The sequence below is a fragment of the Xiphias gladius genome, chromosome 5 (genome assembly GCF_016859285.1).
Source record: "Xiphias gladius isolate SHS-SW01 ecotype Sanya breed wild chromosome 5, ASM1685928v1, whole genome shotgun sequence".
Taxonomy (NCBI): domain Eukaryota; kingdom Metazoa; phylum Chordata; class Actinopteri; order Istiophoriformes; family Xiphiidae; genus Xiphias; species Xiphias gladius.
Genome location: NC_053404.1, coordinates 5,546,291 through 5,561,580, shown reverse-complemented (window position 1 = coordinate 5,561,580; position 15,290 = coordinate 5,546,291). Strand labels below are relative to the sequence as shown.

At 38.3% G+C, this 15,290-nt stretch overlaps 1 protein-coding gene across 2 annotated transcripts in view; it reads right to left on the bottom strand.

Moving 5' to 3' along the window:
• The window catches only part of stk17a (serine/threonine kinase 17a), a 40,409-nt gene extending 25,424 nt beyond the window's left edge, over positions 1-14,985 (bottom strand). For both annotated transcript variants that reach the window (XM_040126241.1, XM_040126242.1), the window contains exon 1: positions 14,457-14,985. In XM_040126241.1, coding sequence (XP_039982175.1) covers positions 14,457-14,638 — 182 coding nt within the window. In that variant the 5' untranslated portion in view covers positions 14,639-14,985. The remainder of the gene's footprint in view (positions 1-14,456) is intronic.
• Positions 14,986-15,290: the final 305 nt, after the last annotated feature.

The window sequence follows — 15,290 nt, the reverse complement described above, 5'->3', positions numbered from 1 at the left end:
CACAGATGGGTATTTCGTGTTTATGCTGTGTTTAAAAACATAAGGTAACATATTTTGTGGACCTAGCTATGGATGTTGTTGGCAGTGTTTCCCTTTGTCCTTCCCCCATAACAGTCTGGTCTGACCCAGTTTTATTGCAGACTGGAAGGTGGTCTCTTGTGAAGACCACATAGTGCTGTGTGCACACATGTGTATGCTGCCCAGGGGAAATTATCTCAAATCTAGCTGGTGATGGAGATGACAAGCCAACATCATGCCTTCCCTCTGGCTACTGTTGGTAGTCAATGGTCCAATAATCAGCAGCAGCACACTGGCTGAACCTGACTTATCCACAGTCAAGAAACACAAACTGACAAGTCAAAACCGCTCTCTCTGCCTCTTAGAATTTGGCTACGAATTATTCTGTCATAACATAAGTAAGGATGGGTTATAGCGATTATATAAAAATAGAACTTTTGTCTTTGCGTTTTTATAAGTTGTCAGAAGCAGAATTGGACTACTGATTTAACCTACTGTTTACAGACTCAGAAAGAGCAGGTGTAAGAAAGAGAAGACCTTGAAACTTGATCCATCAATTATGGATATTTTTACTTGGTCTGTGTGCCACCAAAAATAATTAATGTTAGGCCTTTTAATCATCCAGAAAATATATGTAGAGCAGCACAGCAGGCAGCCAGTGAGGAGTCTGCTAGATACAAAGCCATTGCTACATTTTTATTTGATTGGTTGCTGGCTGTTCCTGCTGGCCACTGCATACTGTTTCAGTAGAGAACAAAATACAGTCCAGAATGACTGGGGTTAGGGTTTGAAAGCATTATACTGAATATGAATTCAGTTCTGAATCTTCTTTTTGAATCCAAATCCTTTCAAAAACCCTTATCAAATCTTTTTTTAGTCTGTTTGGTGGGGAATGAAGAAATCTGACTCCAAAGTGGCAAGTCATTCATTTGTACATAATTTGTGCAAATTAATGACACCATTTTGGAGTCATTTGGGTGTTAATTGGGCGCCGACATAATAGGCCCATGCTTAAAATTCTAATATTTAATTTTTCAAAAATGGTTTGAGCACAAGTTTTTATTTTGTCAGCACAAACTTGCGCAAATGAAGTGAAATAGTTTTATTCATATCCTGATCACAAGGGGTGCCAACCTACACCATCCTACTATCTGTATAGTTAGACATCCAACCTGAGTAATTAATGCAAAATGTGCTGGTATTTCGGCATGGTACAGGATAGGCTATGCAAAGGTCTTATTGCATAGCCTAACAGGATTAACTGGTAACCATTTAACATGGCCTGAAACCATCACTTTGCTGTGGACATTCAGGTATACTTCGTTTTACTCAATTCTGGGACTTGTCTTATATTTCTACTGTTTTTGCCAAAGAAGTTAGCTTAGTAAAAGACTTTCTGTTTGGAAATGAAGGTAGGTTTCACTTCTCCCAAGTGAATTGGCCAGCAGCTTTCGGCCAGCAACTACACACACACGCAGACAGCCTATGTTGCACTGCTAAACGGTGACGGCACTGTGTGTCCGTGCATGTATTTGTTCATGGATGTGTGGTAGGGTCCCCTATGTTTAATAATAGTGATAGTCAGTTGCGCACAGAGTAGAAAATGCAAGTTGCACTTGTTACTTTCCGTTGTGATTATTAATTAACCATGTGAAATTTCAGTAGCAGCACTCAGGGGCTACACTGATATGGAATGAAGAACTGCACATCCTCCATCCAGTTTGGTGAGAACATTGTTTGTGCCACTGTGAAAATTAACCAAAAAAACAACTATAAGGACAAAGCTCAGACAAGGAAGAAATATTATCAAGGCAGCAAAAGGTAACTGATAACTGAAAAATACAATCCCTCACATGTTTGACATACCCAATTTAATATGACCTTGGTAATGTATACAGTACTCTCAGATAATACTCCAGGTTGTGGGGATGGTAATGAAAACAGACTGGCTTTATGACCCAGGAAATACTCTCTACTTTATGTGGGTCTGTTGCCAGTATAGACAGGAGAGTGACAGAGGTTTTACTTGTCATTTGAATTTAATGCCAAAGTTACACTTCATTGGGGCTTAAAATATGAACAAGTGACATGATTAAAATAAAAGTTAGAACTATGAGAAGGGATCTAAAGATCTGCTGTACTTTTTCATACACTACATGTTGGATAGCATATGTAGGGCATTGTCTCTCAGTCCCGCTCCCAACAAACCCAAGCATTGCATATCTCCCTGTTCTACTCACACCTGATTTTCACCATCTCTAAATAGGTTGAAGTGCTGACTTAGCTAATCAGGCTGGATTGAGAACCGATCAATCAGGATTGATGGGCTCTATCATAGGGGGCAACAAGGTTCTGTCAACATGATAAGGGACAAATGACTGAAATTATACTATGACAGTATGACGGAATCAATAGGTAAATAGTTAAGGTAAAGGTGCAAAATGACAGTTCAGTTGCTTTCATCAATTACACTTTTAAGACATTTTAACTGATGGTTCAGCTGCTTTCAGTGCATACACGTCAACTGATATTTCAGTTACTTTCAGGGCTTAGAAAGACTAACATTTCAGCTGCTGTCATCTCTTACTCTTTGACTGAGAGCTAATCTGCTTTCAGCTCTTACTCTTCAAATGTTAGTTGAACTACTTTGAGTGCCACATACAAACTAACAAACTGTCTCCACAGCTTAAACGTGAAACTAAAATGTTATATGCTTTCAGTGAATACATATAAACCGATTTCAGCTCATACTTCAACTGACACTTCAAACTCTTTTTAGAGCATCAACTTAACTTCCACTTCCCTTTCAACATGTCACATGTAGACTATAAACATTAATGAAATTTTGAACCCGTTTGTGTTTACACCTGCTTTTTTCAACGTAAGTTAGCAACATAAGCTAATATGCAGAAAGAGTGCAGCTTTAAAAGAAAATATTTTTGAAAATCATTTTATTAAGATAAAACACAGTGCTTTACATACAGCAACAATCATTAAAAGTTCAGAGTGCATGAATTTTAAAATAGCCCCATAAGAAATCAAGAAATCTCAGGATTTTGACAAAAAAGAATATTGTAATCATTCTGTGCTACAGGGGCAGTAAAAACATTTATTATAGTTAGAACTTGGTTGCCTGCAAAACAAGAGCAAAAGAGATCTCTAAGATGAGAGTAATTAAAGCCACAGCTAAGAGCAACAACAGAAACTTTGAGATTATAACATAATGAAAAAGGCTGTGCGGTAGCCATAAAGGACTTGTGTCAGGGCACAGAGCACGACAAGCAGCTGTGGGCCTGAGGCAATGCACTGAACTGCTTCATCCTCAACTGGCCTCATGTGACAGTCATGGGGCTGATGGAGCTGGGAGCTACAGATTCCAACATTTAGAGATGTTTTTTGATAATGAGATTGGATATCACAGCAGAGACTTGTTACAATTCAACTTATTTGGGCAACTGGCCTCTCTATCTGTAAAGTGAGTTTGATAAACAACATTACGAATGGAAAGATTGATGTCATTAAACTGAATATCTTTGAATTGTACCATTTGTATAAACAAGTTATTTGACAATGTCAACTTGGGCTTCAGGAAATTTTGAATTGTGTGGGCATTTTTTCTTTTCTTTGTTTCTATTTTTCTAGTTTCTCACATTCTATGGATTAAACAGAAAATTGATAAATTTTGAAAATAATCTACATATTGATTGATAATGATAAAATTTGTTTGCTGCACTTTAATACTGATGTGTTTTTATAGTCAAGACCATGAGTATTTGGACGGTTACACATTTTTTTCGTTCTTCAGGCTCTGAGCTTCAGCACATTCAATTTGAAATAATATAATGGACTACATTAAAGTGCCAACTCCCAGTTTTAATTTGAGTAGGTTTACATCAATATAAAAAGAACTGTTTGGGGAGATGAAGCCCTTAAAACACATGGTGCCAAAATTTAAGGGGTTCAAAAGTAATTGCACACTTGGCTACTAATGTTTCTTGGGCAGCTGTGTTTTGTTTCAACATTAGTTCATGCACAAAAAAGCACACACGTGGCTCAGAGTTGACAGAGTTGAGAATGGCCATTTAGATTGAGGTGGAGATGTCTGTCAATTTGAGGAGTAAAGGGGGGACCATACAAGTGAAGAAGATAATAATGAAGTTTAAAAAAAAAAAAAAAAGCAAAAATTTATCAGAGAGATATCAAAAGCAGCTGGTTTGCCAAAATCAGCAGTTGGATACAATCTTAAAAAGCAGGTGTGTACAGCAAATCTAGAAAATTAAAACAACTAGGCAGACTGAGGAGCACAAGTCTTGTGGATGAGTATGCATGCATTTGCATGATGAAGAAAAACCCCTTTATCACTGCACAGAAAGTCAAAAATGCTCTGGACATGTTTGGACATGTTTGGTGGACATGTTTCCTCATCAGTGATCTAGAGAAGACTTCATGACCATAACTGCAGAGGATTCACCTCAAGAGGCAAAACCCTGGTAAACCTTAAAAATAGAAAGACGCTGCAGGTCATAAAAACACACAAAAAGACACCAGTAGAGTTCTGAAACAAAGTATTATGGACTGATGGAAAAAAAAAAATCAACCTTTGTCAAAATTATGGAAAGAGGAAATTATTTGAGAAAAAAGGAACAGCCCATGACCCAAAGCCACCATCTCATCTGTCAAACATGGTGGTGGTTCTGTTATGGCTTGGGAATTAATGGCTGCCAACTGCACTGGCACACTGGCATTTATTGATGATTTCACTGCTTGACAGAAGCAACAGGATGAATGCAGAGATAAACCAGAGCATTCTGTGTGCCCAGATTCAGCCAAATGCATCAACACTCATCAGATGACATTTCTTCATTTAGCAGGATAACGATCTCAAACTTATGGCCAAAGCAACGACAGAGCTTTCCAGCTTTTCACTGGTCGAGTCAATCACCCAAATATAAGTCCGACTGAGCAAAATTCCACTTGGCGAAGACTAAAGGCAGGGAGATGCCACAACAAGCAAGAGCTGAAGGTGGCTGCAGTGAAGTTTACCATCTAAGGTGTTGAATCCAAAATGCTTCCTCACACTACTTCTCAGATAGTTTAGTGTCACTGTTTTGGAGAAGGGCAACAGGACATTCAATGGATCAGATGGACATTGAATTTTTTGGAGCACTACCCAGAGCACGACGCTCTGTTGCACTTTCACTGTATATTGGGAAATTTAGATACAAACAGATGATAACAAGTTAAATATACATTTTTTGCCACATTCAAAAGGTAGTTCTAATTTCAAATAAAAAGAGATACCCTACAGTGAAATACATTGTATCTCGTCATTAAAAAAAGACCTTAAATGTGGATGAAACATGAATTGGAGAAATTAAAGCATCAACACCACAGTAACTGGCGGTTGATTCTATATGTTACACAGTTAATTTCTGAGAGTGTTCATGAACTGAAGCTTTCACAGGGGAAATCAGGAGATGCTGTTTCTCCATGGTAGAAAATGAGACACTCATTCTATGAGGATAAACAAAAAACTTAAGATGGTGTGAAAGAGTCAAGCAGCTCACACCATCTCACTATATGACAATGATACTCCTAACAGTACTGACAAAAGCAACCTCCAGCCATTTCACTCTCATTAGCTATGTAATTACTTCTTGTGTCACCTTTCACAAACATATGGCAACTGTGAAACACTGGCAGGTTTTAATGCTCAGTGTGTGTATGTGTGTGCGTGCATGATACATGCCTACATAACTATGCAGCGTAAAAACTATTGCTGTACACAGCATTATGGCAACTTTGACATGTGGAGCACATATTGCTGCATTAGTTTTATTAATATTATTCAAGGACGAGTTTCAGTGGAAAGGTTTAGAGTTGCATTTACTTTGCTTCGAGTTCCCACTAAGTGGTTGGACTTGTGTAAACTGAGGCTGATAACATGTAAGTTAAGAGTGGAAATGCTTTTTATTATACATTTTATTTCCTCAGATTCAACTCTGAAAGGGGTCTTTCTGTCCATTGGACTGGGTAGTTGTGGCATTTCCCTTTCATTTTGTCAATCGATCATTCATTCAAACAAATCCTGACAAACATGGATATTTAACAGATATGACACTCAGCCTGCTAATGGACTGTTCATGAAAAGAAAGTTACTGTGGAATAACTGGTTTTAGTCATAATTTTAGTGAATCATACTCAAAATACATTTAATTATCCGAGGATGGAATAATATTTTAGAAGAAAAATGAACACTAGGAAGAAGAAGCAGAAGAGACTGGAGAAGATGAACAGGATGAAGACATGAAAGATCGTTATCTGGGTCAGACACTGATATGACTCACTGCCTCTCTAAACTCAACGATTGTGTTGCAGCAGCTATTAAGTTTTTGTGTGAAAATCTTCCAAACTTCTCAGTAACTACTGGCTAATTGTAAACTAGAGATTTACCAAAATTGGGTTACACTATCATAACCTTAAGATGTCTTATTTGGTAAAGACTTATTTATTACATTTATTAAATGCAGAATTATGCAGAATTAAGCTGTGATTTTTATTTTTCATGACTAAGTTGTCAAGATTTAAAGGACCCTTGGAAGCGGTGTGTTTCAGTCTGGGTTTTGCCATGCCTGGGATCAGTAGATAGATGCTGTTTGGTTTGAGAGTCTGGGCCCGCTCTTTAGAAACCATAACAGGCCACCACAGCCTTTTCTAAAGCAGTGTCAGCACATTTCCAAAGCCAGCAGCCTCATTCAGAGACTATACCCTGAAAGAGATGGCTTTTGTGTTTGTTTGTGTGTGTGTGTGTGTGTGTGTGTGTGTGTACAGACCAAGCCAGAGGTGATAGTATGGTTACAATTAATGTAAAGAAACCATCAAATGGATGCAGCTGGTGGCTTTAGCAGGTTACAGCCTAAAGCAAAGATACAACATAGGGCTTTCATGTGTTCTTTGGACATTAATACACTGATTAGATATGAACACAATACATCTAATGGGGAGTTGCAGCAGGCTGCGCCAGCTGTTCATAAGTCCAAGCATGGTCTGGTTATAGTGTAAGTTTTTACTAAGTGAAAATTTATGCATCACGTATTTAAAACGGGTTGCAGCACACAAACAAGGTCTTATATAGAGCTTAACTGTAATTGTAAATATTTCCACTGGAGTGTTATTCCCCAGATTAACTGACATCAGAAATTTAATCATGCTAATACATTGTTGAACTATTAGTTCCAGATTCAAACCCTGTATCTACCCAGCTAACATGCCCTTGACCTTTTCTCTATTGTAATAACTTCTTACAAGCTCTAAAGATGATGTTTTTAATGCCGGTTTATGGTTGAAGAGTCACAATTTGCCATGCTCTCTGTGGCGCGATGAGTTAAATTATAGCTTTTAATTAACCATAATTTATGTTACTGTCAATGACTTGATGAATATTACGTAGTCAATTTTCGTCTTATTAATGGTGTAAATAATATACCATGGTGACTGGCTATAGGAATCCCTTCCGTGTCCTTGTCTTGACTGGAAAACAGAAATCCCCATTCGGACTGCATTCATGTCTCTAGGGGAGGTGGGGCATTTTAAAACAACCTCTGTGTTCAGTGATTTTATTCCTGTCCAGGGCATGGTGCTCCGTCTGGAGGATGGTGATTTGGGGGGGTGATTTACCCACTGCATATGTGAGTAAATCACCCCCAATGCAGTAATAATTACATCCGCAATTACCTACTGTGTTTTGGCAAACCAACGGGTCCTCCTGTAATTTAAATCCAATCCTGAAAAACATCCTTGTATTTTAAAGTGGATCTCTGAGTTTTTCCTGCAGGAACAGCTACCCATCTTGCTGTGTCATTTTCTTTTTTTTTTTTTTTTAAATAAGCTCAATGCGAAATTTGACTTTTGTATAAAAAATGTTTTTGCTGAGCTGATAGAGGGAAACATGCTAACACCAAAATACAGGTCTATTTGGGATCCGATATGATGATAGAAAACATTAAAGCCATCAGCAGAGTAAGACCCCATAAAAGCTCATCAAATGTGCTGTTATAATGTCAGCTACATGCAGGTACTGGTATTCTTTTTGACCCCTTTTTTTTTTTAAGTGTATTGAATATTTGTTTACATTTTGGCTAACTGGCACCATTAAAAGTGTGTCGAATTAGCTCTTAGAAGTTTCTGTTTGCAATTTATCAACGGATTTACAGACAGCTATGATTGAATTACACTGACACTGGCAAGTTGCTGTAGTGTCTCTTTTCTCTTATTTCTAAACGGATGTATGGAAGTTTATTCACAATGGGCATCGAAAATAATGAAGTTGTAAATCACACTGATTGAAATCAATACATGTTTCCTGTCTATGTATTAACATTTAACTGAGTTCTGACTCCAAGAATCAGCACCATTTTTGACTCGTATCCACCTTGTTTAGTATTTTTACTTCATATCTTACATCCTGCACCCTATTGGAGGTGTTTGGCTCAGTCCTGCCGAATGTCCATGTCCATGACAGATCACATTTTGTAGTTTCCCAATGGTTAAAATGCTGTCTGGATGATGAGTTAAATTACAGAGGAGCACAATGAATACTTTATTCCCCACTTCCCCTGTTATGTTAATCCTGTCCAAATGGGGCTTAAATGTAAACCATAGAAATGTGTTTCCACCCACAACAAAATATTATCAGTCCAAATGCATCACCATTCTAAAAGCAATGTCAGTAAATCCCTGGTTCTAGCCATATGGACTGTGGAGGCTTTTTGCAGTCTCAATACAGGGCTCTGTGACAGATCGCAAGTCAGCCCTGTATGCATTTAATGAAATAAAGATTTTCCCTGGCTCAGGGCGAAACACTCCCACTAGCATAAACAGATTCCCCATGTGCACACCAGGTCTAGTTGACGGTGTGCATCCTGCTGTCAATTTACTGTCATCAAATGTGCCACTAATCTCAAAGCCACAAACACATAGGGAGGATAACCTCAACTGACATGCAGTTCTGGAAAAAACAAAAAACAAAAAAATAACTGATCAGCTGGCTACAGAGTATCCCCGGTCCCTGATATATTCTACACGGATTGTAATAAACACAGTGACCTTTGTCATGAAATTGAGATGATTGCTTGGGCACAGATACAGTAAATTTGGATTCATTTTTATGCCTCCATTATTACTTTTTTAATCTTGTGATTCATATCAGTACATGCTCACAACACTATAAAAGCAGCAGGTTGATAATCCAATGCTTGACACGGCCTTACCAGTGGGGGTGGAAAAATTAAATCAATCAATTGATCAATTTAGTTGATTTAAGGTTAACCCCCTCTGAAAATGATCTAATTCATGATGGGAAAACGCAACATATAAGCCATTCTATGGATCTGAAATGGAACAAGTCAAAATCTAAAATAATTGTGTAGTGTCAGCTATTGTCAGCAAATTTAGACAAAAAAAAAATTTTTAACTATAGCCATGACAATGGGTTCCTAGTTTGTGATCCTAGCCAGAGTAGCTATATGCAATCACTAAAGAGCTCTGCCGAGGACCATATGGGCTAATAAGAGAGTGGCCATTTCTGTCACTAAGACCCATTCTGGAAAAAGCTTTGGGTCTTAACCATCTGGAATTCAATGACCGCCTCACCATTCTCATAGTCACTAAAGGAGCTTGACTGCAGGCCATCTGGGACTCCCACTGCAGAGATGTATTGGAGGGTATTACCTTAAACTCCCCATCCTCAGCCTACCTCAACCCCTAAATGTTAAACATAGCCAGCCAGTAGATAGTGGGGGTCAGACAGCAGCTTTTTTATGCACTAACAAATTCTTATCAGGTTTACTTATTGTTTCTATTGAGGAACAGAGTTTTAAGCAGCACACAGTGTAGCTGGTGAAAGAAATGTTTTTTCAGCAGCCAAGTCTTAAATCTCACATGTCACAGCTTCTAACATCTACCTGAACGCACCAACAAGAAGTCTTGGTACACTCAACTGCATACCACATTTTGTTAAATTTTTGCAAATTGGAATTTTCATTAAAATAAGGATAAGAGGGATATGAAAATTTTGAAAATCATTGGATTTTGTGTGAGTGAGAGAAAGATGGGGGGAGATGTGTGCATGCTTACAGTATATTCTATTCATGACACTTAGGATTTTCCTGATATCTAGATCTGGACCAAATCCAAGACCAAAAGCCCCATTCAAAAAGGAGAGGTGACAAGTAGAGAGACATTTAAATGTTTAATATTAAACAAAAGTGTTTAACATTTGAGTGTGCACAAACTCAGGGCTGAGTAATTATTTCACATTTCAGGGCATTTCAGGATTGGAAGAAATGTATAACCTGTTAAGCCTTAGAGCCCCCAGAAAGAAGCCCTTATTTTTGATTCTGAGCACCTGACAGCAACAATTGAATTACTTAAATGCTGCCATCTCTGGTGCTAAATCTGTCATTTTTCGCAGCATTTTCGCATGGTGCTTTCAAGAGATCTCAGTTTCTTTTACAATGTAGTACATTTTAGCAGAAGAATGTCTTCTTCTTTTTCGTTGGACTTAATTGTTGCTGTGGGTGGAAACTTGAAATGTATCACCTCATGTAACCTCAAGATTGTTTTTCTGAGAAAGACCTGGTATTTATATAAAAGGCAAATTAGGACCCCACTGGATGAGGACAAGTACTATATTTCCAGCTGTTCAATGTCTAATCTTAACTAATATTGATTCAGTTGGGTTAGATATGTGTCCAGGTGACAATTTTCAAACTAACTTCAGCCTGGTGCCTGACCAGTGAATGACCAGTGCAGTGGAGACTTTTCTTCAGACTTTTATTTCAGGCGAGGCAAAGCATCTCTGCTATAGTTCAATGCAGGAAATCCTGCTGTAAAAGCTTTTATAACCTGGCTATAGAATATACTCGTACAAAAAAAATTTGATTATTACTATAAAAAAAAAAGAAAAAAAATGTTCACAGCGTCTTGTTTCTGCTTTCTCTTGATAGCTGCTTTTTAGAGTCACAATGAAGGTTGCAAATGTCTTTAATGATCAGAGGAACTGATGTCTTGTGAATGTACAAACTGAGGTTTGTCTGGAACCTGAACATGCCCCTTTGTAGGCCCAGTGAGCCACCTGAAAACCAGGAAAAATTGTGCATCAAACCACACATGCACACATCCACAGAGCAGGAATGCTGGGAAGACTGGGCGGAGAGGCGTGAGCTGGGCAGTATCTATCTACATCTCAGCTCGGAAACTGCTCACCATGCACATCACACTTCACACTTTATAAACGCACACACTGCTAGAACGCTGTGCTACAGGTAGAATGTTCTGCATGCTTGTTTCATGTTCATGCTTCAGTTTTAGGCCCTGCTGCACAGCTGTGAATTTCACCAGCAGAGACAAACCACAGTGCAATAACGTGACAGAACTTTCCACACAAAAAGAGCAGGTTCAATTTCAGTGGAATAAATAAAGCTGAATTAATTCAAAATAAACACTGAATTCAGAAAATGAATATGTAAAGTCTATGTTCCATCTGACATTTTATCCATTTTTTGTAAGTTTGATCACATGCAACATCCAGATAAAAACTAACAGTCACAACAAACCAGCACAGAGCAGTGCCTATGCCAGTTTACGGCCGAGCCTTTAATCTGAAAAGGCCTCATGAATGGAATTCCACCCATGAGGTCAGAAGGCTCAACCAGAGAACTGGCCAAGAGTCAGCCAGGGAATAAACAGAAGTTGTATGGCCAAAAAACAGCACACCTTCATCTGTTATTACACTGATTAACCACCAGAACAATGTCGTAGCTTCAGCAATGCATTGACTGAAGAGAAAAAAAAATCATCTGAGCTGATTTGATTTTATTCTACTCTATTTTGTCAGATCCATATGCTGCTACCCCTACAGGAGGGTGAAGCTATAGCCCTGTAGCAGCTGAAGCCAGTAATCTTCCATCTTTGAGTATTCACTTGGAACAGCGATGAGTTGACCACATCAGATTCCTGAGTGTATGTGAAAGTAAGGCACACCAATCTGAGAAATCTGCTTTTTTGCCATCAGTTTGGTATGGCGGATGGCTGTAAGTACTACAATACCATGAGCCTTGGCCAACGTTGCGATGGAGAAGAAGCCAGTCAGAGGTGCAAATTACACCGGTAGTAAATGTTTCACTGTTGAATTTGTGAACAACAAATGGCTCCACAGTCGTTGAATTCATCCGAAATGTACTCAAATTTAAAAGTACATTTATTTAGGCAGCAGTTTGTGTTTTCAGTTCTCTCAACACTGTGATCTTCAGCTTTCACCTGTCATATGCAGTACACGTAACTTGATTTTTAAGCTTGGTAAAGAGGTGTTTCTTGCAGATTGGGACTTTTACTTCCAGATCAAGGGGCACCCAAAATAGCTCCTCCAACGTCAAAATTCTGTTGGTTGGCCGAACAAAAAAGAGACTCCTAGTTGAAATGCTCCCTCTCTGTATGTTGGTGACTGTACATTTACACTCGACACTTACGCTCCAAGATGGTTTTATGGAAAAAAAGCAACTTCATATAATTTTTAACGTTTGAAAAAGTAATCAGTAGGCTGTATCTTTTTACTCTTCAAATGGAATCACAGAGGGGTGAGTCTTTTTTCCACATAAACAATCTAGGTGATTGTCAATTTCAAATACATATTATATATAATATATAAAAACATTATACAACAAGTTCTGAATGATTATATATGAACATTACTAAGTAAGGTCAAGTATACCATTAATGTAATAGCTTAACAAATGTGAGATATGACCAATTCATATATCTTATTTATTCCTATGATGATACAGTCTGTAGTTTAATTCATAAAGAAAATACTCACATTTTAAACTGCAGTTGCAGTATTGTCCAGCCCTAGCTCTTATGTGCCATGCTAATTCAATACCACTAAACAAAATGTTAGAAAACTAAATGAAAAATTTAGAAGTATATGGAGTGAAAGTCTGAGAACATTGAATGAAAGAGTGTCTTACATCCAAGAGTACAATAACACAACGTGTTTGATCCCAAGTACCGCCCTGGTGGGTGTCCATGAACCTGAACACATGAACTTGTGTCAGCTGATCTGTTGACTACAATGCTGTAGATCAGAGTGGTACTGTGGATTAATGTAACCTTTCATGTTGTTCCGTTGCAGTTAATCTCAGTCACAATGTAATTTCATGCAATGCAATGCAAAGCGCCCCCCCCACACACACACACAAAGCCTTTGTTGTGGTGCTCTAAGACTCAAACAAACATACTTCGATTCAGTCAAGTCTACACTCAGCTCTTATCTCTAATGTTGTACCTGGGTCAACACACAACCACAGCCACAATGCTGTTATCTTTGTCAAAAAGTCGACAGAGAATCAATTCACACTGCCAATGTGACTCAAGTCATTCTTAGGGCGATTAGTCATGGTAAAAGCATATTCTAACCAAAAAGGGATTGCCCTTGTGACTTTGTTAGGGGTTATATTCCAGATCAGTTGATCATACAGGATGGAGGGCCTTTCCTCTAATAATTAACCTTGAAGAAATCCTGTGAAACATTAGCTGTTTGAAAGGGTACCTAGCTGCCAGATTGCCTGGCATCAAACAATGGACTGGATTCAACTTTCCAAGTGCCAAAGACATACAGTCCAAGATGTCTTTTGATCTGATGACAGTCCTTTTTTTTAAATCTTTCAACAGGTAATGATATTGCTTTTGAACCGAGATATAAGTCAATACAGATGTATTTGTGTGCATCACTGTATCTCAGAGGACAGCAATAGATCATTAACACAAGTCAAAGCAATTCATCACTTCCGCCAGATCATACTTGCTCACTAGAAAGTAATTTTAAGGGCATAAAGTAGCTTGGCAAGATAAGAAGAGTAACTTGGTCAAGCCACAGAAAGAGTGTTCATATATTCTGTTCAATTTAAGATGGAAAATATGATTTTGTACGACTGTAGTAAAGAAATGCAGTTAAGAAATAAATTCCAAACATCTCTGTTTACGGTTACAACCCAATTAAACCAAATCAGGCATGGATCCAGTAACCTGGCAGAAAGCCGATCTATTCCAATGCCAGCCCTGCTCAGTGACTGAGCTGCCGTGCCAAGTAAACAACAAGAAATATTTCAACTGCTCAGTCATCTAATGTTGGTAGGTAACGTCAGATTTTTAAGAAGTTGAAATTTTGTTTGAAATATATGCATTCACCATAAACAGCAAGACACAAAGGTGCTGCATTTTATAACTGGACGTGCCTTGTTATCCCAACAAACAATTTAAAAAATTTTAAATAAAAATGCAATTACAGCTGCAATTTTTCATCAACTTCAGGGCAACGTTCTCAAGTAACTCTCCCAATAACTGTTTTTCTGGTAACGACCGTTACCGACAATTCGTCTTACCTTCCGAGTTCTTTGCCGGGGATGATGGTGTAGTGGTCGGTGAAAGGTTCGTTGTTGATGGTGGTTTTGATTTCGGACAAGAAGCCACTGACGCTGCGGCCCTGGTTCGGTTCGGCTGCTGGGCTATGCAGGAAGCGGGTTCGGCTTCTCGAGTCCCCGGCGCGTGGACATTCGGGGATCATGATCGTCGTTTGATTGGAGCGGTTGGTTAAAGTCCAGATGAAAACTTTAACGAACAGTAACGTTAGCACACTAATATTAAACAACAAAGCTGACTAAACGAAAAGAGACAACTTCAAAAAAACATTCGTGGAACAGAAAAATATCAGTTTGGAGCCTAAGACTTAAGAGCATCCGTATAGCTTAATATTCTATCAATTAACGCGTCTGTCCAGCTCATTTTGATGAAGTTATTCAGTGTACTTCTCTTTTCGTTAGTCAGCGGTCCTCTATTTGCTCTACACTGACAAACCGAACTGCTGTGCTGTCAGTAACCATGGGAGCTTGTGTTGATTGACAGTCGGGCTGGCCTATTGGATGGCGCTTTAGTGGAGCGTAGTGCTTTCTGCTGCGTTCATATGGTAAAAGCATAGGACCGCTCCGACTTAAAAATTATGGCGCCTCAATATGTTCAATAAGTAAATAAGTAAGTAATTATGAAATAGTAAAAAATAAGAACAGGAATAAATTATAGAAAGTAGCAAAGAACCAATAACTCCATACAACATTATAATATGCTATTTGTTCATTATTTGAATTTTTATTTAGATTCTTCTTTCAGAAGAATTACAGAATTTTTTTTTCAACATTTATTTATAAAAACCTGTTTTTATT